Source organism: Clavelina lepadiformis, chromosome 8, assembly GCF_947623445.1.
Source record: "Clavelina lepadiformis chromosome 8, kaClaLepa1.1, whole genome shotgun sequence".
Classification (NCBI taxonomy): domain Eukaryota; kingdom Metazoa; phylum Chordata; class Ascidiacea; order Aplousobranchia; family Clavelinidae; genus Clavelina; species Clavelina lepadiformis.
Genome location: NC_135247.1, coordinates 18,601,379 through 18,622,515, shown reverse-complemented (window position 1 = coordinate 18,622,515; position 21,137 = coordinate 18,601,379). Strand labels below are relative to the sequence as shown.

Genomic DNA, 21,137 nt, shown 5'->3' with positions numbered 1-21,137 from the left:
CAATCAATCGTCTCATTTAAAACACTAATTTGTCGTAAGGCAAATAGAGTTTATACAGGACATGGACTGACGTACACACGGAAACAAAGTTTTCGTAAGAATTCGGGTTTCGATATAGAGAAATAATTTAAATTGTTTTTTTCATATCACCAATTTGTACAAACAAATACCTTTACACATTTATTAAGTGCGTCGATGATATTACAAAGTAACTTACTCAAACATTACTAAGTGTCGAGTTAATATGTTGCGCTTATGTCCACAATATCAAATATTAATGCATGCTGTGCAAATATGTACATATCAGTAATATGTTGTCTGTTGAACACAATTCCTGTCACATGAAAAGCGGATCAGACCTAAATAGTTCCATTAAGAGCAATGCATTAGGCTCAATAGTCGTTAAAGCCTAAGAGTAAAAGGGTTTTTAATAATGATTTTAAACGTGATAACTGGTATCAGTTGGAAAGAATGTTCTTGGATAACTTTCACATTCATGGAAAAAGTAGTTTACATCGAATCGACATTATACTGCACAGTATGACTAAGCCTGTAAGAACAAAAGAACAGAACAGAAAGAAACTCAAAAGCCAAATTCAAAACCTCTGAAATAAAACGAAAATAAAAGACCAGATGAAAGGACGCTAAGGTCCAACGTTAAACAACGTAAATCTTGCAATTAAGTCGAGCAAAAACAAAATTGTAACTGTGAGGCCAAAGCAATGCAGGTGGAATCCACATGAAATGGAGTGGTTCAAATTGACTGAAACAACACCATACAAACTGTTGCGAAGTTTTGCGTACAACAACGGCAATATGATTTGCACATTGATCCAACAGTCAGTTTATGAGAAGGCAAAATGGGTTAAACTCAAACCAAGACACATGAGTGTAGGCGACTTCATAACATGATCATGATAAAACAACAAACACTCCAAGGTACACTTTACAGAATGATTGACAGGTAGTCTATATCTATAGCGATAAGTTACAAGGCAGTCATTTAGGTGTTCGGATGAATTTTCCTACAAACAGTTTTTCATTACCAGCATTAAAAATAAAACAGAAAAGACCTTTAGTTTCATGTAACAAAAGCTTTACACCTATTTATCATAACAACCAACCATAGCAACCATGTATGAATTTGACGTGATCTTGAACAAAATTGGTGGTTTGGGTCCTTATCAAATCGTATTGATTTTAATGGTGAGTTACGCCAGCTTACCTTCAGGCTACAATTCCATGGCTTCCATCTTCGTCAGTTATTACCCGGACTACAGGTATAAGAAGCAAAAATATTTCGCCAACATGGAGTCATCTTTTAAATATGAAGCTTTTCTCAGATGTCGAGTGCCACCGATCGACAACAACAGTATTTACCAATTAAGTGAAGAGGAAATCTTGAACTTGACCACACCATATGACCCTGATACTGACAAATACGACACTTGCTACAGGTGCGAGGATAATTTGTTTTTGAAAATTAACATTGATTTTCTTAATTCTCATTGTAAACGTTCTTATGTATAGAACTTGGTATAGATTAGGCATAATCCGTATTTGTATAGATTTAGATACAACTTGGGTCAGGTCAAGTTATGATTGAAGTACGATGAAGCAACAATCGAATGCTTATCTTTGTTCTGTAGCGGCCTGGGTTGCATTTTTAATACCATTACATCATTCTTGAAAAAGTGTTTGCCAGTTATTGATTGAAGTTTTGTTTATTGATAACACTGCAATTGTCGTAACATCAACTTATTTTTTTATAGATATGGATATAACCTGAGTTTGTGTGAGGACGATCCGAACCAATGTGTAAATAAATCGGCAGATCCAATCAAATGCGATGTTGGATATCATTACGAACCTTCCGTTTTCACAGAGACCACAATTACAGAAGTAAATTAGTATTTGTTCAACTTATTAAGCTGATTCTAGTGGATTTATTTCTTTTGTTTCAGTTCAATTTAGTTTGTGACAAAAGCTACCGAGACACAATTAGCCTGACAATTTATATGGTTGGTGCCTTTTTGGGAACTCTGGTGTTCGGGAATTTATCAGATAGGTTTTACAGTTATTATTATTTATTTTCTAATTACAACGATAAAGCTCGTTTATAAACTTGAACTTACATCTGACTTTTCTTGTTTTTCTTATCACAGATGGGGTCGAAAACCAATTTTGACCCTCGCGTATTTTGTGATCAGTTTGGCCTTGCTTGGCAGTTCCTTTGCAAACCAGATCTGGATCTTTGATCTCTGTCGTTTCTTGGTGTCGTTTTTCGACGTTGGAAGCTATGTCACGAGCTTCGTGTATCGTGAGTTTGTTCGGAAAAATTAGAAAGTTTTGTTACCACTGGTCAAACGTTTTAGATCGCTTTACCGGTTATATGGAACATAACGACAGTACTTAAATGAACCAGTCTTAAGTAAACTCTTACCTTCACCTAAAAGTGTTGGAAATTGTTCCTGAAAAGTGGACAACAGTTGTAGGAGTGAGTTTTCAGATCGGTTACGCACTTGGTTATATGATCTTGTCTGGAATTGCTTATCAATGGAGAAATTGGCATCAAATCCAGGTGTTTCATTTAACTGTTCTAATTTCTTGTATCCATTTTATCAAACAGCTTGAAGCACAATGACTTTACCTTTCATCTTGCACAATTCTTTACAACATTTGTCAAGTTTATTTGCAGTTTGTGCTCTCCATGTTCAGTTTACCTTCTCTTGTATTCCTCATTTTCATTCGTGAATCACCAAGATGGCTTTTTACGACAAACAGGGTTGAAAAAGGAAAAGAGGTTTCATGTTTGCATTGTTTACTTTTAACCGGTTAACTTTTTTATTCTTTCCTTAAGTTGTAGTTTTTTTAACAGGTCAGCAGACGAATTGCAAAATACAACAAAGTGAAATTGAATGAACCTGAAATATGGGACGAAGCCATTATCGAAAAGGATGAGCTAAAAGATTTTAAAAAGGTTAAAATATATCAAAAGTTTCAATTTTACAAGAGAAAAAAGGAAATATGGAAACCAAAAACTTCAATGTGATTTACGTTTTTATAATTTTCAAACCAAGGCTTTAATAAATTTATTCATGACGTTCTAGGAAGACAATAGTGAAAATGAGAGAAAATGTTCTACACTGGATCTTTTCAAGACGCCAAAAATTCGCATAGTGTCCTTGAAAGTTATTTTCTGTTGGTAAATACGTCACTGCAAAATAATATAAAAACCATCACACAGACAACTTCTATCCATCAATAAATTACAAAATCGTATTTTTAAAATTTCCAGCTAACAATCTTTGATTCATTACAGAAGTGCAAACTTTTCTCTGAAAAATTGCTTACAATTGTAATTTATAATAAAAAATATTCTAAAAATTTTTTTTTTTAGGTTTGTCAATGCCTTGGTGTATTACGGAGTTTCTTTGAACGTCGCTTCACTGTCAGGAGATGTGTTTTTGAACAACGCACTTGGTAAAAACAAGCTAACTAGCATTGCTCGGCTATGTAGAATATTCACCATTCTTTAATACAGGAGGAATCTTTGAAATCGGGATCTACTTGTTTGTTATTTTCTTCATGGATCGCACGGGACGACGCCTCATGCTCAGTTTGACTTTTTCAGTTGCTGGTGTTGGTCTACTTGCCAGCACAATTGTAAATATTTACGCCGGACAAGATCAAAGTACGTGAAAACTTTTGCTCTTAGTGACTTTGGCTAAACACCTTGCATATAGACCTCTGGCAGTGTAAAAAGACCTTTTTGTGTATTTAGCATTCTAGACATTTAGCTTTCACCTTCAGGTCTTTATTTACCTGTCTTGACAGCTTTGCTGACTTTAAGCCAAGTTTTTGCCTTAACTGGACGAACTGGGATAGCGGGGTCTTATGCCATCATCTACAATGTGACCACTGAAGTATACCCGACTGTTGTGAGGTATAACGCCATAGACTTCAAGATCTAAGTTATACGTCATGTACTTTATGAAACATAAATCAATGCATTGTCATAATAATAAATTACCTAATTACACAGAGCGATTGGCGTTAGTGCCGGTAGCATGACGGCCCAGATTGGATCCATTCTGGTTCCTTTCTTCATCGCACTTGACAATTACATTTCGTGGCTTCCCAACACTATATTCAGCGCACTCGCACTGTTGGCGGCGATCATGGCTTACTCACTGCCTGAAACGAACAAACAAAACTTGATGGAGACAATAGAAGAAGCGGAGATGTTTTATTCTGGCAAGCGGTGAGCAAATTTTTATGTGCCAGTTATTACTTTATTATAGTATCTGGTATTCTTCAGTGTCACACGCTGCGCTATGGCAACGTGCTGTTATCAGAAAAAGTTTTTTAGTTTTATAAACCTTATTTCAACAGAGACCCAGTAATTGATGCAAGAGAAACCTCGTCCATGAACACAATCCTGTGATAAAAGAAACTTCATCGAACTTCGAAACTAGTTAAAAGAAATGTAAATTATAATTGTTTTGTTTCGATTGTGCATTATTTAAAATTGACCTGTCCATTTTCCACACTTGTAACTTCATTTAAACTACTTCCAGTATTTTAAGAAATTCCTGCAATACTTTCAGTAACATCTAATGGGCTCCTTCATTATAGCCGACAATTGACAAATCATCTTGCATGCACTGTCCTGTTCATACACTGCACATATTCAGGTCAGATGTAATACGTTTTAGACATTCACGGAGAAAATGAAGCAAAATCCTTATAAAAGCATGGGTTAAAATGTCGAAGGATTTGTGTTAACTCTGATATAACAAAATTTCTGAATTACTCACCAGATGCTGTAAATGGTTTATATCTAGTAGCAAACTTATTGGATGGTCTCTTTGCCTTTGCGGTATGAATGTCTTTTAGTGACGCGCATTGCGTTCATCATTTTAAGAATATCGCTTGTCAAAGAATAATTATTTAGGCGACGGTAAATAACGAAAAAAAGTTCTTTTCGATTTCATCCATAAGTGCTTGATGCCGCGATTTGCTGAATGTGTGAAAAAGTGACTGATCATAACCGTCGCGTACGGGATGGAAATTTCTAACGTTTCCCATATATCTTACACTTTGAGGCGTGAACCAGAAACACGAGGACATGTATCACAAAGCTTCGATAGCTGCAAATATTTTCTGCAGCTGTAAAGAGCGTTTTTTGTTTTGTTGAACATCGTACAATCGAACATCGTACATCGTTTTGTTGTAATCGTTTGGGAACAATTTAAACTGATGGAAATTGGAGCAATTCAAACCTTATGTATAGATGCAAAGAGAATAAAGCTGAAAATCTTATGTTTATGTTCAGATATTTTGAATTTGGCTTTTGGGTTTCCCTTTTGTTCTTACGGACTCTGTCATACTGTGCAGTATAATGTTGATTCGATGTAAACTACTTTTTCCATGAATGTGAAAGTTATCCAAGAATATTCTTTCCAACTGAGACCAGTTATCACGTTTAAAATCATTATTAAAAAACCTTTTACTCTTAGGCTTTAACGACTACTGCGCCGAATGCATTGCTCTTAATGGAACTATTTAGGTCTCATCCGCTTTTCATGTGACAGGAATTGTGTTCAACAGACAACATATTACTGATATGTACATATTTGCACAGCTTGCATTAATATTCAATATTGTGGACATAAGCGTACATTTAACCAGAAACTTGGTAATGTTTGAGTAAGTTACTTTGTAATATCAGCGACGCACTTAATAAATGTGTGAAGGCATTTGTTTGTACAAATTGGTGAAATGAAACAAAAAATTATATTTCACAAACATTTTGGCTATTTTCGAACTTGGATGAAGTTTCTTTTATCACAGTCTTGTGTACATGGACGAGGTTTCTCTTGCATCAATCACTGGGTCCCTGTTGAATAAAATTTTATAAAACTAAATAACATTTGCTGATAACAGAACGTTGACATTGTGCAGCGTGTGACACTGGAGAATACCAGATACTACATTAAAGAAATAATTGCCACATAACAATATGCTCACTGCTTTCCAGAATAAAACATCTCTGCTTCTTCTATTGTCTCCATCAAGTTTTGTTTGTTTGTTTCAGGCAGTGAGTAAGCCATGAACGCGGCCAACAGTGCGAGTGCGCTGAATATAGTGTTGGGAAGCCACGAAATGTAATTGTCAAGTGCGATGAAGAAAGGAACCAGAATGGATCCAATCTGGGCCGTCATGCTACCGGCACTAACGCCAATCGCTCTGTGTAATTAGGTAATTTATTAATTTGATAATGCATTGATTTGTGTTTCATAAAGTACTTGACGTATAACTTAGATCTTGAAGTCTATGGCGTTATACCTCACAACAGTCGGGTATACTTCAGTGGTCACATTGTAGATGATGGCATAAGACCCCGCTATCCCAGTTCGTCCAGTTAAGGCAAACACTTGGCTTAAGGTCAGCAAGGCTGTCAAGACATGTAAATACATACCTCAAGGTGAAAGCTAAATGTCTAGAATGCTAAATTCACTTAAACATCTTGCAATACTGTCAGAGATCTATATGCAAGGTTTTTAGTCAAAGTCACTAAGAGCAAAAGTTTTCACTTACTTTGATCTTGTCCGGCGAAAATATTTACAATTGTGCTTGCAAGTAGACCAACACCAGCAACTGTAAAGGTCAAACTGAGCATGAGGCGTCGTCCCGTGCGATCCATGAAGAAAATAACGAACAAGTAGATCCCGATTTCAAAGATTCCTCCTGTATTAAAGAATGGTGATTATTCTACATAGCCGATTAGTGCCTGTTCGCTTGTTTTTACCAAGTGCGTTGTTCAAAAACACATCTCCTGACAGTGAAGCGACGTTCAAAGAAACTCCGTAATACACCAACGCATTGACAAACCTACAAAAAAAATTTTTAGAATATATTTTATTATAAATTACAATTGTAAGCAATTTTTAAGAGAAAAGTTTGCACTTCTGTTATGAATCAAAGATTGTTAGTTGCAAATTCTAAAAATACGATTTTGTAATTTATTGATGGATAGAAGTTGTCTGTGTGATGGTTTATTTATGATTTTGCAGTGACGTATTTACCAACAGAAAATAACTTTCAAGGACACTAGGCGAATTTTTGGCGTCTTGAAAAGATCCAGTGTAGAATATTTTCTCTCATTTTCACCATTTTCTTCCTACACCATTATTAATAAAGTTATGAAAGCCTTGGTTTGAAAATTATAAAAACGTAAATCACATTGAAGTTTTTGGTTTCCATATTTCCTTTTCTCTCTAGTAAAATTGAAACTTTTGATATATTTTAACCTTTTTAAAATCTTGTAGCTCATCCTTTTCGATAATGGCTTCGTCCCATACTTCAGGTTCATTCAATTTCACTTTGTTGTATTTTGCAATTCGACTGCAGACCTGTTAAAAAAACTACAATTTAAACAAAGAATGAAAAAGTTAACCGGTTAAAAGTAAACAAAGCAAACATGAAACCTCTTTTCCTTTTTCAACCCTGTTTGTCGTAAAAAGCCATCTTGGTGATTCAGGAATGAAAATGAGGAATACAAGAGAAGGTAAACTGAACATGGAAAGCACAAACTGCAAATAAACTTGAAAAATGTTGTAAAGAATTTTGCAAGATGAAAGGTAAAGTCATTGTGTTTCAAGCTGTTTGATAAAATGGATAAAACAAATTAGAACAGTTAAATGAAACACCTGGATTTGATGCCAATTTCTCCATTGATAAGCAATTCCAGACAAGATCATATAACCAAGTGCGTAACCGATCTGAAAACTCACTCCTACAACTGTTGTCCACTTTTCAGGAACAATTTCCAACACTTTTAGGTGAAGGTAAGAGTTTACTTAAGACTGGTTCATTTAAGTACTGCCGTTATGTTCCATATAACAAGTAAAGCGATCTAAAACGTTTGACCTGTGGTAACAAAACTTTCTAAGTTTTCCGAACAAACTCACGATACACGAAGCTCGTGACATAGCTTCCAACGTCGAAAAACGACACCAAGAAACGACAGAGATCAAAGATCCAGGTCTGGTTTGCAAATGAACTGCCAAGCAAGGCCAAACTGATCACTAAATACGCGAGGGTCAAAATTGGTTTTCGACCCCATCTGTGATAAGATAAAGCAAGAAAACAGGCGTAAATTCAAGTTTAAAAACGAGCTTTATCGTTGTAGTTAGACAAAAGACCATTTTAACTGTAAAACCTATCTGATAAATTCCCGAACACCAGAGTTCCCAGGAAGGCACCAACCATATAGATTGTCAGGCTAATTGTGTCTCGGTAGCTTTTGTTACAAACTAAATTGAACTGAAACAAAAGAAATAAGTCCACTAGAATCAACTTAATAAGTTGAACAAATACTAATTTACTTCTGTAATTGTGGTCTCTGTGAAAACGGAAGTGTCGTAATGATATCCAACATCGCATTTGATTGGATCTGCCGATTTATTTACACATTGGTTCGGATCGTCCTCACACAAGCTCAAGTTGTATCCATATCTATAAAACCATGAGTTAATGTGAGAATAAATTTGAGCATCAGATTATTACTTCATCTTACTTCACTTATGAAATGATCTGTCTCGAGTTGTATCTAAATCTATAGAAATACGGATTATGCGCAATCTATACCAAGTTCTATACATAAGAACGTTTACAATGAGAATTAGGAAAATCAATGTTAATTTTCAACAACAAATTATTCTCGCACCTGTAGCAAGTGTCGTATTTGTCAGTATCAGGGTCATATGGTGTGGTCAAGTTCAAGATTTCCTCTTCACTTAATTGGTAAAAGCTGTTGTTGTCGATCGGTGGCACTCGACATCTGGGAAAAGCTTCATATTTATAAGATGACTCCATGTAGGCGAAATATTTTTGCTTCTTATACCTGTAGTCCGGGTAATAACTGACGAAGATGGAAGCCATGGAATTGTAGCCTGAAGGTAAGCTGGAGTAGCTCACCATTAAAATCAATACGATTTGATAAGGACCCAAACCACCAATTTTATTCAAGATCACGTCGAATTCATACATGGTTGCTATTGTCGGTTGTTATGACACACAGGTGTACAATTTATGTTAGACATGAAACTAAAGGCGTATTCTTATTTATTTTTAATGCTCTTAATGAAAAACTGTTTGTAGGAAATTTTATCCGAGCATCTAAATGACTGCTTTGTAACTCATCGCTTTAGATATAGGCTACCTGTCAGTCATTCTATAAAGTGTACCTTGGAGTGTTTGTTGTTTTATCATGATCATGTTTTGAAGTCGCCTACACTCATGTGCCTTGGCTTGAGTTTAACCCATTTTGCCTTCTGATAAACTGACTGTTGGATCAATGTGCAAATCATATTGGCGTTGTTGTACGCAAAACTTAGCAACAGTTTGTATGGTGTTGTTTCAGTCAATTTGAACCACTCCATTTCATGTGGATTCCACCTGCATTGCTTTGGCCTCACAGTTACAATTTTGTTTTTGCTCGACTTAATTGCAAGATTTACGTTGTTTAACATTGGACCTTTGCGACCTTTCATCTGGTCTTTTATTTTCGTTTTAATTCAGAGATTTTGAATTTGGCTTTTGAGTTTCTTTCTGTTCTTACAGACTCTGTCATACTGCGCAGTATAATGTCGATTCGATGTAAACTGCTTTTTCTATGAATGTGAAAGTTATCCAAGAACATTCTTTCCAGCTGAGACCAGTTATCATCTCTAAAATCATTATTAAAACCCTTTTACTCTTAGGCTCTTATGACTATTGAGCCTAATGCATTGCTCTTAATGGAACTATTTAGGTCTCATCCGCTTTTCATGTGACAGAAATTGTGTTCAACAGACAATATATTACTGATATGTAAATATTTGCGCAGCGTGCAGTAATATTTAATATTGTGGACATAAGCGCAAAGTATTAACTCAACACTTAGTAATGTTTGAGTGAATTATTTTGTAACATGATCGATGCACTTAACAAATGTGTGAAGGTATTTATTCGTGTAAATTGGTGAAACGAAGCAAAAAAATTATATTTCACAAAGTTTTAACTGTGGTCTGTGTGAAAACGGAAGTGTCGTAATGATATCCAACGTCGCATATGATTGAATCTGCCGAGTTATTTACACATTGGTTTGGATCGTCCCCACAGCTCGAGTTATATGCATATCTATAAAATAATGAGTTGGTGTGAGAATAAAGGTAAGCATCAGATTGATACTTCATTTTACTTCGCTCATAAAATGATCTGTCCTGTGTTGTATCTAAATCTATACACATACGGATAACACGCTATATATAGTAAGCTCTATATAAAGGGCCAAAAATATCACTTTCACAAGAGTCATTTTTTGAGCGAAAAATAGTCATAATGAATAAACAAAGAAAGACTGTTTTGTGTTATTGCTTGGGTTGATTTTAATGAGTTACAGTTTTCGGTTCATATTTTATCTTTCATTACACTCAAATAACATTTTATTTATCCAATAAGTCATATATACACACATATTTCTATACTATTTGGAGTGTTTTGTAATTGTAATATACTTTTTTGTATACGGCATAATGGTAATGAGTCATAAAAAATTCAGGAAAATTTCGAAGCATGGCTGTCTAAACTATATTCGGCCTAATATAATAGCCTATATTATACTCTGGGTGAATGTCACCCTTAAAACGGTTTGTTGCAACAATAACAAAATCTGCAGGAATTTTCTGCGTTTTGCCACCAGTTGTAAGACCGTATGGACTGTTAAATCTGTGATGAATCAGAGTAATCTATTTTACAAACATTAAACATTATAGTCGTTCATCTTAACAAAAAGTATTCATCTTTTTCGAGATTGACTGTAACCGAAGAACACCTGTTTGTTCAAACCATCACTTAATTAGTTTTGATAACCGAATTCTGACGTCATAAAGTTTATGCCCCTGCTGGCAGTGCTATTGATCCCATTGTGTGAGATGTCATGCGGCTTTGTGTTATGGTAAGGAAAGGTCTAAGGTGATTTCACGTTGTCGTCGTGGTAGTCTGTCGCCGATATTTAACGTAACGCAAAATGTTTAGATAATAACGAATTGTGAAGTAAAAAAGTGCGGCTGGCGAACCCAACAAAAAGAACCAAAAAATTGCCTATTTAACCAAGTTTCAACCACATCTGGAATGTGGACTCATTTCTGCAGTTAATGTTGAGTATTTACCAGAGGCAGATTTTGTCATGAATTACTTTAAAACTTCTAAGTTAAAGATGTTTGTTTCGAAATGGGCTATGTATCTTGGTACCATGTCTGCTCCACACATATTTCTTATGCTGAAAACACGTGAACTCACCTTTGAAAACTTGCCAGTTTTGGAGAAATATCTAAGCTTTTTTTTTAATTTTGCATGGTATGTTATGTGTAGGTCTTGGGAAACACTGTAATTATGTAATGATGTCCATGCATATGCTGTGTGCTGCAATGAAAATGCCACTTCCAGCATTATTGTGCGTTTAGATGTTGACAAATATTTGCAAATTATTACTATAGAGTAAAAGTTTATTTCTTTTTACGGACAAAAATTCATTACCTTGAAACATTCATTGATATAACATTGTAAACTGTAGCTAGATAAAGAGCCTGCATTATATTACTTGCTGCAACAACATGAGTATTTCTCGCTGTGTACATCAGTTTCCCTCGGACCACTTTTGGTTGTTTGTAGAAGAGCAAATTGAAGGGGCAAGCATTTGTAGAACTAAATGATGCTGACCTCAGAAAATTGGCTTTTTCAATGGGAGCTTGAAATAAAATCAATAAAAACTGATTCATGACCAAATCGCTGTTTTACTTTTCAATGATTTTAATCCACCTAGCAGGAGTAGAAACATCAACTCCACCACGTCTCAGTCGTCTGTTTATTCTACTCCTGTAAATATTCCAAATATTTTTTCACAGTTTTATGCCTGACACAGAGAACTCTGAAGGTCTTTCACGTACACATGTATATATGCTGCAAGCAGCATAAAGACTGCAACGAAAGTAAAAGTAAACTACACACAGCTTACTTTAAAACAGGAAATAGATGAAGTCAGCATTCTAGAAGTTCCACCTTGCTCCTCCCAGCCGAGCTTGACAATTCAGGAGGAGCATGTCAATGTGCAAGCCACCAAGCAAGAAAGCTCTTGTCTTAGTGAAACTCAAGTGTGCTTTTACAGGTATCTTATTTATGTTTGGTTGAAAACTAATGGAACTACTTTTTGCAGTTTTAAGAACTTCAACTTGCGTAAAAATTCCTTGCAAATTGCATGGACAAAAGTTAATCAAAGAGTAGGACTCGTGGCATTCGTTGACAGAAAAAAATCTTCATAGATTGATTAAATATTCGGTGTCTATTTGGATGAAGCTAGCCAGGCCGACGAACGTCTAATGCGTACTCAGGTGTCATGAATTTTTTGATTTCAAGCAAAAAAATGTCGACAGTTTAGTATAAGAACGTTTACAACGAAAAGACAATCAATGCAATTTTTCAAAAACAAATTATTCTCCAACCTGTAAAAAGTGTCGTATTGGTCGGTGTCAGGGTCATATGGTGTGGTCAAGTTCAAGATTTCTTCTTAACTTGATTGGTAAATGCTGTTGTTGTCGATCGGTGGCACTCGAACTCTGGGAGAAATGAAAATTATCCGTTTCATATCTGTACATTTTGGTCCAGTTGCAGAAAACTTTGTTCTTTGTGCTGCTCGTATTTATTCTTTTAATTGAAAACTTTATAGTATACATTTATCTTATATTTACGATTTTATGCTCCAAATAATTTTTACAATATTTGAGACTTCAGTATTTCCTTAAAAGTGACCTTCATGCATAGAGTATCCAGGATAATGGTAATCAAGTACTAGACCACAGATACAATACAACTGCTCACCTGTACGCAAAATAAACGGCATAACGTCACATAATGCATTTTGCACTGAATTTAAACAGTTACAACCTGCAATTTTTGCTGCTTCCGTTACAGTGTTACATTGGTATTTTTGCTAAACATAACTAGTTAAAAATTGTCACTTTTATTGCTCTGAATTTTTTTCATTGCACTTAACGATAAACAAAACTTGTTCCGTAACTTCCAGCGCTGAAGAATGACACCATGAAACGACAGATGTCAAAAAGCCAGATTTGGTGAGTAAAAGTGTAACCAAACTTTTTCTTAACCAGGAACTGCCCACTTAACGGCTAGTCAATTAGCCAGGTTTGCTTTAACATCTTTTAATGGCATTTTCTTCAATAAAAACAATGATCTTCTCGCCATCAAACCCCAACGTAGACTGATTTTACACTAGCTCAACACCACACAGCCAAGCGCAACATTCCCACAAAACCAATTCCACGCGACTAAGGAATCCCCGTGGGACGCTAAATACATTACTAATTGGGCCCTCGGGCTAACGATCTGAGACGTCACGAGTATAAACAAGTAAAACACAGCATATCGTGAACATGCATAAAGACAATGCGAATAAAAACGGTGTATAACGTGATGGATATAAAAACGGTGTATAACGTGATGGATATAAAAACGGTGTATAAAAATACTCTCGTGACATCCCCCCCAGATCAGTTCTTTTCCGGCCCCGGAAAAGTTATTCAACATCCGGGTAAACGACCATCGTTTGTAGCTCCTTGTTAATCGTCTGGCGCTCCGTTGTTGATGAGCACCACGCAACCAAAACCGACCGTCCAGCTTGGTGAACATCCGTCCCCTGGTGTCGCTGACGACTCCACTGCACAAAAATCACTCGATTGGCTCAGTTCGTGATCGTACCGAGACAAACTTACGCCCCAAATGAGCTGCTTGCTGGCTGGAGCAGACTCAGCGGCCTGCTCTTCGGGAGCTGGAGTTTTGGCAGCTTCTTCGGCTGGAGCGGACTCAGCGGCCTGCTCTTCGGGAGCTGGAGTTTCAGCAGCTTGTTCTGCTGGAGCTGGCTCAGCGGCCTGCTCTTCGGGAGCGGGAGTTTCGGCAGGTTCTTCGGCTGGAGCGGACTCAGCGGCCTGCTCTTCGGGAGCTGGAGTTTCAGCAGCTTGTTCTGCTGGAGCTGACTCAGCGGCCTGCTCTTCGGGAGCGGGAGTTTCGGCAGCTTCTTCGGCTGGAGCGGACTCAGCGGCCTGCTCTACGGGAGCTGGAGTTTCAGCAGCTTCTTCAGCGGGAGCAGACTCAGCGGCCTGCTCTTCGGGAGTGGGAGTTTCAGCAGCTTCTTCAGCGGGAGCAGACTCAGCGGCCTGCTCTTCGGGAGTGGGAGTTTCAGCAGCTTCTATCGCACATATACGTTTCCGTACAGCGAAAGCCAACGAAGATATTGCTCTGTCGGCATCGAATTGAGTCCCATTTAACACTCGATAGTTGTTACTTTCCGTAGAACCAATTGGCTGCCTCGCTTCGGTACCTCTTTTCACCAACTCATCGTACTCCAAGTCGAAAAGCGACAAGTCTCTGCCTCGTACATCCTAGCTTAAGTCTTCATCCAAGCTGTTAATTAGAAGATGCTTCTTTAAAGCAGGATTCGCTTCAATCGTCGAACAATAAGCGTCGAAGCGGTTGAAAAAGCTTAGGAAATCTTCGTTGCGCTCATATTTTGGCGGCGGAATAGCAAAATAGATGCTGGACATCGTGAAACTTCCAAACGTTTATGGGGATAGTTTCATTGACTGCGGGATCCTGGCGCGCTCGCCAATTGTAACCAAACTTTTTCTTAACCAGGAACTGCCCACTTAACGGCTAGTCAATTAGCTAGGTTTGCTTTAACATCTTTTAATGGCATTTTCTTCAATAAAAACAATGATCTTCTCGCCATCAAACCCCAACGTAGACTGATTTTACACTAGCTCAACACCACACAGCCGAGCGCAACATTCCCACAAAACCAATTCCACGCGACTAAGGAATCCCCGTGGGACGCTAAATACATTACTAATTGGGCCCTCGGGCTAACGATCTGAGACGTCACGAGTATAAAACGAGTATAACGTGATGGATATAAAAACGGTGTATAACGTGATGGATATAAAAACGGTGTATAACGTGATGGATATAAAAACGGTGTATAACGTGATGGATATAAAAACGGTGTATAACGTGATGGATATAAAAACGGTGTATAAAAATACTCTCGTGACAAAAGAACTTCCGAGCACGGCCAAACTGGTTGCGGAATATAGAAAGAACCTCGTCAATTATCTTCCACGTCTGAAACAATCAGAAGAAATGAGTTAAGCTGACGTTTGTAAATGAAATGACGTTTGATATTTGTTAATAAAGTGTTTAAGCAACCTGTCAGATAAACTTCAAAAAAAAATCATTCCAAAGAAAGAGCCAGGCATTTAAATTGTAAGACTAATTGTGTCCCGGAAGCTTTGGTCACAAACTAGATTGAACTGAAATAAAGAAAAGAAAAAAAATGATGACAGAATAGTTCTTTTGTGTAGAAAAATTAAAGCGCCCTAATTTACTTCATTAACGGTTGTCTCCGTGAAAACAAATGTGTCCTAACGATACCCAACATGGCATTTGATTGCATCTGATGACTTGTTTATACACTTGTTCAAATCTTTTTCACATAAACTCAAGTTGTCTATATCTGTAAAAGAAAATCAATCAATTGCTAACCTATATCATATATGGGTAAATAATCACACATCCACAAATATAAACAGTTAAATGGTTAAATTAATGTAAAATTTCGGCACTTTCAAATTATTCTCGCACCTGTAGTAAGTGTAATATTGGTCAGGGTCATATGGTGTGGTCAAGTTCAACATTTCCTCTTCACTTAATTGGTAAATGCTGTTGTTGTCGATTCTCGACCTCTGGGAAAAAGAGAAAGTTTCCCGTTTCACATCTGTATACCTTCGTCCAGTTGTTGAAAATTTTGTCCCTTATACTGCTCGTATTTGTTCTTTTAGTTCAAAACTTTGCAGTATACATTTATGTTATATTTACGATTTTATGCTCCAAATAATTGTTACAATATTTGAGACTTCAGTATTTCCTTAAAAGTGACCTTCATGCATAGAGCATCCAGGATAATGGTAATCAAGTACTAGACCACAGATACAATACAACTGCTCACCTGTACGCAGGATAGTAACTGATAAAAACTGAGGCTAAACTGTTACTTCCTGAGAGCAAGCTGACGTAACTCACTAATAATGTCAATGTGATTTGATAAGGACCCAACCCACCAGCTTTTTCCAAGAATAAAAAAAACCCATACATGATTGCTAATGTTATTATTCAACCCTTGAATAAATTTATCTGCGTAAGTAATTTTAAGAAAGCAAAAACTCTAAATTGTGACAACTATCCAGTTACTCCTCAAGCAAAATGCGGCTTTACATGCGAAAAATTAAAGGTAAAAGTCCACATTTGTACAATTTTATATCGGAAAATCTATTAATTTTCCTGCAAAATTTTGATGTCTATATGGCACTGATTGGAACTTGATCTATATTTAAATATATTTATAAACATAAGATTTTCAGCTTTATTCTCTTTGCATCTATGTCACGGGATTATTTTTATGCACCTAAAAGACATTCATACTACAAAGGCAACATGACCTTACAATAAGTGCTACTTGATTTAAAACCATTTACAGGATCTGGTGACTAATCCAGAAAGTTTGTTATATCAGAGTTAACACAAGTCCTTCGACATGTTAACCAATGCTCTTACCAGGATTTCTCGTCATTTTCTCCGTGAAATTCTAAAACCTATTACATCTGACCAGAATATGTGCAGTATATGAACAGTACAGTGCATGCAAGATGATTTGTTAATTGTGGGCTATAATGAAGGAGCCCATTAGATGTTACTGAAAGTATTGTAGGATTTTCTTAAACAACTTGAAGTAGTTTAAATGAAGTTACAAGTGTAGAAGATGGACAGGTCAATTTTGCACAATGCACAATCGAAACAAAACAATTATAATTTACACTTATTTTAACTGGTTTCGAAATTCGATAAAGTTTCTTTTATCACAGGATTGTTATCTTAGACGAGGTTTCTGTTGCATCACTCAATGGGTCTCTGTGAAATAAGGTTTATAAAAAGTAAATAACTTTTTGCTGATAACAGCACGTTGACATAGTGCAGCGTGTCACACTGGAGAATACCAGATACTATATTAAAGAAATAATTGGCACATAAAAATTTGCTCACTGCTTTCCAGAATAAAACATCTCCGCTTCTTCTATTGTCTCCATCAAGTTTTGTTTGTTCGTTTCAGGCAGTGAGTAAGCCATGATCGCGGCCAACAGTGCGAGTGCGCTGAATATAGTGTTGGGAAGCCACGAAATGTAATTGTCAAGTGCGATGAAGAAAGGAACCAGAATGGATCCAATCTGGGCCGCCATGCTACCGGCACTAACGCCAATCGCTCTGTGTAATTAGGTAATTTATTAATTTGATAATGCATTGATTTGTGTTTCACAAAGTATATGACGTATAGATCTTGAACTATATGGCGGTATACCTCACAACAGTCGGGTATACTTCAGTGGTCACATTGTAGATGATGGCATAAGACCCCGCTATCCCAGTTCGTCCAGCTAAGGCAAACACTTGGCTTAAGGTCAGCAAGGCTGTCAAGACAGGTAAATAAAGACCTGAAGGTAAAAGCTAAATGTCTAGAATGCTAAATTCACTTAAACTACTTGTCATACTTCCAGAGGTCTATATGCAAGGTGTTTAGTCAAAGTCACAAAGAGCAAATACTTTCACGTACTTTGATCTTGTCCAGCGTAAATATTCACAATTGTGCTGGCAAGTAGACCAACACCAGCAACTGTAAAAGTCAAACTGAGCATGAGGCGTCGTCCCGTGCGATCCATGAAGAAAATAACGAACAAGTAGATCCCGATTTCAAAGATTCCTCCTGTATTAAAGCATGGTGAATATTCTACATAGCCGAGCAGTTCCTGTTAGCTTGTTTTTACCAAGTGCGTTGTTCAAAAACACATCTCCTGAGAGTGAAGCGACGTTCAAAGAAACTCCGTAATACACCAAGTCATTGACAAACCTAAAAAACAATTTTTAGTATATTTTTTATTATAAATCCTAATAGTAATCGATTTTTTCAGAGAAAAGCTTGCACTTCTGTTATTAATCAAAGATTGGTAGATGCAAATTCCAGAAAGACGATTTTATAGTTTGTTGATAGATTTAGATTGGTTGTGTCATTATTTTTAGATTATTTTGCAGTGACGTATTTACCAACAGAAAATAACTTTCAGGGCCACTATGCGAATTTTTGGCGTCTTGAAAAGATCCAGTGTGGAATATTTTCTCTCGTTTTCACCATTTTCTTCCTGAAACGTTATTAATAAAGCTATGAAAGCCTTGGTTTGAAAAATACCAAAACATAAAACACACGGAAATTTTTTGTTTTTATATTTTCTTTTCACTCTAGTAAAATTGATATTTTTGATATATTTTAACCTTTTTAAAATCTTGTAGCTTATTCTTTTCGATAATGGCTTCGTTCCATACTTCAGGTTCATTCAATTTCATTTTGTTGTATTTTGCAATTCGTCTGCTGACCTGTTAAAAAAACTAAAACTTAACCCTATTTTCACTAGGTGTGGTTTCTCCTGCACACAGTCACAGTAAAACGTTGCGTACAGTTGCATTGTTTGCTCTAGAAACTTGAAATTTGGTGACTTTTCCTAAAAAAATGTTCAGCTATCTGTCCATGTTTGTTTTATAAAATTAGATTTTGTAATTTTTGAGATATTGTCATATTTTCATAATTTTGCTATCTCTCCACATTGAAGCGTATCGTTTTCGTTTACTCATTTACGCACCACTAACTCGATTAACTACTCTCTTGCGGTCTCTTCTCGCGGTCACCTGGTTTTCTGCATAACGGGGGCGCGTTATGTAGAAAAATTTCACAAGAAAAATTTCTAGAAATCTATCACTTTTAGAAATACTTAATTTACACTAAATTCACTTTCTTTACTTTTACAATTATGATGTATACAGGAAGCCAGATGTTTTTGCTTCTAACCTGTAAAAATCCGATCAGTTTACGACCTACAGTTTTCGAGTAATTAACGATTGAAAATGTGTGTGCAGTGTCGGCGACACCTAGTTAATATAGTAAAGTCGCGAGCCCGGTATGGATAGGGTTAAAGAAAGAATGAAAAAGTAACCAGTTAAAAGTAAACAATGCAAACATGAAACCTCTTTTCCTTTTTCAACCCTGTTTGTCGTAAAAAGCCATCTTGGTGATTCAGGAATGAAAATGAGGAATACAAGAGAAGGTAAACTGAACATGGAGAGCACAAACTGCAAATAAACTTGACAAATGTTGTAAAGAATTTTGCAAGGTTAAAGGTAAAGTCATTTTGTTTGAAGTCGTTTGATATAATGGATACAAGAAATTAGAACAGTTAAATAATGCACCTGGATTTGATGCCAATTTCTCCATTGATAAGCAATCCCAGACAAGATCATATAACCAAGGGCGTAACCGATCTGAAAACTCACTCCTACAACTGTTGTCCACTTTTCAGGAATAATTTCCAACACTTTTATGTGAAGGTAAGAGGTTACTTAAAACTGGTTGATTTGAGTACTGCCGTTATGTCCAACATAACAGGTAAAACGGTCTAAAAAGTTTGACCAGTGGTAACAAAACTTTCTAAGTTTTCGTAACAAACTCACAATACACGAAGCTTGTGATAAAGCTTCCAACGCCGAAAAACGACACCAAGAAACGACAGAGATCAAAGATCCAGATCTGGTTTGCAAATGAACTGCCAAGCAAGGCCAAACTGACCACTAAAAACGTGAGGGTCAAAATTGGTTTTCGACCCCATCTGTGATAAGATAAAGTAAAAAAACAGGCGTAAATTCAAGTTTAAAAACGAGCTTTATCGTTGTAGTTAGACAAATGACCATTTTAACTGTAAAACCTATCTGATAAATTCCCGAACACGAGAGTTCCCAGGAAGGCACCAACCATATAGATTGTCAGGCTAATTGTGTCCCGGTAGCTTTTGTCACAAACTAAATTGAACTGAAACAAAAGAAATAAGTCCACTAGAATCAACTTAATAAGTTGAACAAATACTAATTTACTTCTGTAATTGTGGTCTCTGTGAAAACGGAAGTGTCGTAATGATATCCAACATCGCATCTGATTGGATCTGCCGATTTATTTACACATTGGCTCGGATCGTCCTCACACAAGCTCAAGTTGTATCCATATCTATAAAACCATGAGTTAATGTGAGAAGAAAGGTAAGTATCAGATTATTACTTCATCTTACTTCAATCATAAAATGATCTGTCCCGAGTTGTATCTAAATCTATACAAATACAGATTGTGCGCTTTCTATACCAAGCTCTATACATAAGAACGTTTACAATGAGAATTAGGAAAATCAATGTTAATTTTTAAAATCAAATTATTCTCACACCTGTAGCAAGTGTCGTATTGGTCAGTATCAGGGTCATATGGTGTGGTCAAGTTCAAGATTTCCTCTTCACTTAATTGGTAAATGCTGTTGTTGTCGATCGGTGGCACTCGACATCTGAGAAAAGCTTCATATTTAAAAGATGACTCTATGTAGGCGAAATATCATTGCTTCTTATACCTGTAGTCCGGGTAATAACTGACGAAGACAGGAGACATGGAAATGTAGCCTGAAGGTAAGCTGGAGTAGCTCACCATTAAAATCAACACGATTTGATAAGGACCCAAACCACCGATTTTATTCAAGATCACGTCGAATTCATACATGGTTGCTATGGTCGGTTGTTATGACACACAGGTGTACAATTTATGTTATACATGAACCTGAAAACGCTTTCTGTTTTATTTTTAATGCTGATAATGAAAAACTGTTTGTAGGAAAATTCATCCGAACACCTAAATGACTGCCTTGTCGCTATAGATATAGGCTACCTGTCAGTCATTCTATAAAGTGTACCTTGGAGTGTTTGTTGTTTTATCATGATCATGTTTTGAAGTCGCCTACACTCATGTGCCTTGGCTTGAGTTTAACCCATTTTGCCTTCTGATAAATTGACTGTTGGATCAATGTGCAAATCATATTGCCGTTGTTGTACGCAAA

The 21,137-nt window shown here is 36.5% G+C and overlaps 3 protein-coding genes across 6 annotated transcripts; 2 read left to right on the top strand and 1 right to left on the bottom strand.

The window, feature by feature from the left end:
• Positions 1-575: 575 nt before the first annotated feature.
• LOC143468548 (steroid transmembrane transporter SLC22A24-like) lies at positions 576-2,313 on the top strand. 2 transcript variants are annotated; one of them, XM_076965851.1, is made up of 4 exons: positions 576-1,280; positions 1,344-1,457; positions 1,773-1,902; positions 1,965-2,313. In XM_076965851.1, the coding sequence occupies exons 1-4, from the start codon at positions 1,135-1,137 to the stop codon at positions 2,121-2,123; spliced, it is 549 nt and encodes a 182-aa protein (XP_076821966.1). In that variant the 5' UTR covers positions 576-1,134; the 3' UTR covers positions 2,124-2,313. The 2 variants fall into 2 exon arrangements, with proteins under 2 accessions (XP_076821966.1, XP_076821964.1); XM_076965849.1 differs by having other exon boundaries at positions 576-1,457.
• On the top strand, positions 2,139-5,689 carry LOC143468529 (organic cation transporter protein-like). Its single transcript, XM_076965809.1, has 10 exons — positions 2,139-2,320; positions 2,457-2,581; positions 2,699-2,803; positions 2,879-2,980; positions 3,111-3,205; positions 3,401-3,483; positions 3,545-3,694; positions 3,838-3,946; positions 4,046-4,264; positions 4,396-5,689. The coding sequence occupies exons 2-10, from the start codon at positions 2,531-2,533 to the stop codon at positions 4,445-4,447; spliced, it is 966 nt and encodes a 321-aa protein (XP_076821924.1). The 5' UTR covers positions 2,139-2,320; positions 2,457-2,530; the 3' UTR covers positions 4,448-5,689.
• Positions 5,658-20,842, bottom strand: LOC143468503 (organic cation transporter protein-like). 3 transcript variants are annotated; one of them, XM_076965770.1, is made up of 14 exons: positions 8,912-9,715; positions 8,735-8,848; positions 8,394-8,523; positions 8,228-8,331; positions 7,977-8,131; positions 7,716-7,840; positions 7,494-7,598; positions 7,317-7,418; positions 7,092-7,186; positions 6,815-6,897; positions 6,604-6,753; positions 6,352-6,460; positions 6,034-6,252; positions 5,658-5,902 (listed from the first exon to the last, which is right to left on the bottom strand). In XM_076965770.1, the coding sequence occupies exons 1-14, from the start codon at positions 9,055-9,057 to the stop codon at positions 5,851-5,853; spliced, it is 1,689 nt and encodes a 562-aa protein (XP_076821885.1). In that variant the 5' UTR covers positions 9,058-9,715; the 3' UTR covers positions 5,658-5,850. The 3 variants fall into 3 exon arrangements, with proteins under 3 accessions (XP_076821885.1, XP_076821884.1, XP_076821883.1); XM_076965769.1 differs by lacking the exons at positions 6,034-6,252; positions 6,352-6,460; positions 6,604-6,753; ... (8 more) ...; positions 8,735-8,848; positions 8,912-9,715 and adding exons at positions 17,215-17,433; positions 17,528-17,636; positions 17,780-17,929; ... (8 more) ...; positions 20,481-20,594; positions 20,658-20,842 and having other exon boundaries at positions 5,663-5,902; XM_076965768.1 differs by lacking the exons at positions 5,658-5,902; positions 6,034-6,252; positions 6,352-6,460; ... (9 more) ...; positions 8,735-8,848; positions 8,912-9,715 and adding exons at positions 16,811-17,082; positions 17,215-17,433; positions 17,528-17,636; ... (9 more) ...; positions 20,481-20,594; positions 20,658-20,842.
• Between the last annotated feature and the right edge of the window lie 295 nt (positions 20,843-21,137).

What these genes read in the sequence shown, in the direction of transcription:
- LOC143468529 (XM_076965809.1), top strand. Translation starts at nt 2,531, where the DNA reads ATGATCTTGTCTGGAATTGCTTATCAATGGAGAAATTGGCATCAAATC. An exon ending in GTTTTTGAACAACGCACTTG is followed by an intron (nt 3,484 to 3,544) that starts GTAAAAACAAGC and finishes TCTTTAATACAG; the next exon opens with GAGGAATCTTTGAAATCGGG. An exon ending in ATGTTTTATTCTGGCAAGCG is followed by an intron (nt 4,265 to 4,395) that starts GTGAGCAAATTT and finishes TTATTTCAACAG; the next exon opens with AGACCCAGTAATTGATGCAA.
- LOC143468503 (XM_076965769.1), bottom strand. Translation starts at nt 20,803, where the DNA reads ATGTATGAATTCGACGTGATCTTGAATAAAATCGGTGGTTTGGGTCCT. An exon ending in AGTTATTACCCGGACTACAG is followed by an intron (nt 20,595 to 20,657) that starts GTATAAGAAGCA and finishes AGCTTTTCTCAG; the next exon opens with ATGTCGAGTGCCACCGATCG. An exon ending in GGGTTGAAAAAGGAAAAGAG is followed by an intron (nt 18,595 to 19,239) that starts GTTTCATGTTTG and finishes TTTTTTTAACAG; the next exon opens with GTCAGCAGACGAATTGCAAA.
- LOC143468548 (XM_076965849.1), top strand. Translation starts at nt 1,135, where the DNA reads ATGTATGAATTTGACGTGATCTTGAACAAAATTGGTGGTTTGGGTCCT. An exon ending in AAATACGACACTTGCTACAG is followed by an intron (nt 1,458 to 1,772) that starts GTGCGAGGATAA and finishes ATTTTTTTATAG; the next exon opens with ATATGGATATAACCTGAGTT. An exon ending in CAGAGACCACAATTACAGAA is followed by an intron (nt 1,903 to 1,964) that starts GTAAATTAGTAT and finishes CTTTTGTTTCAG; the next exon opens with TTCAATTTAGTTTGTGACAA.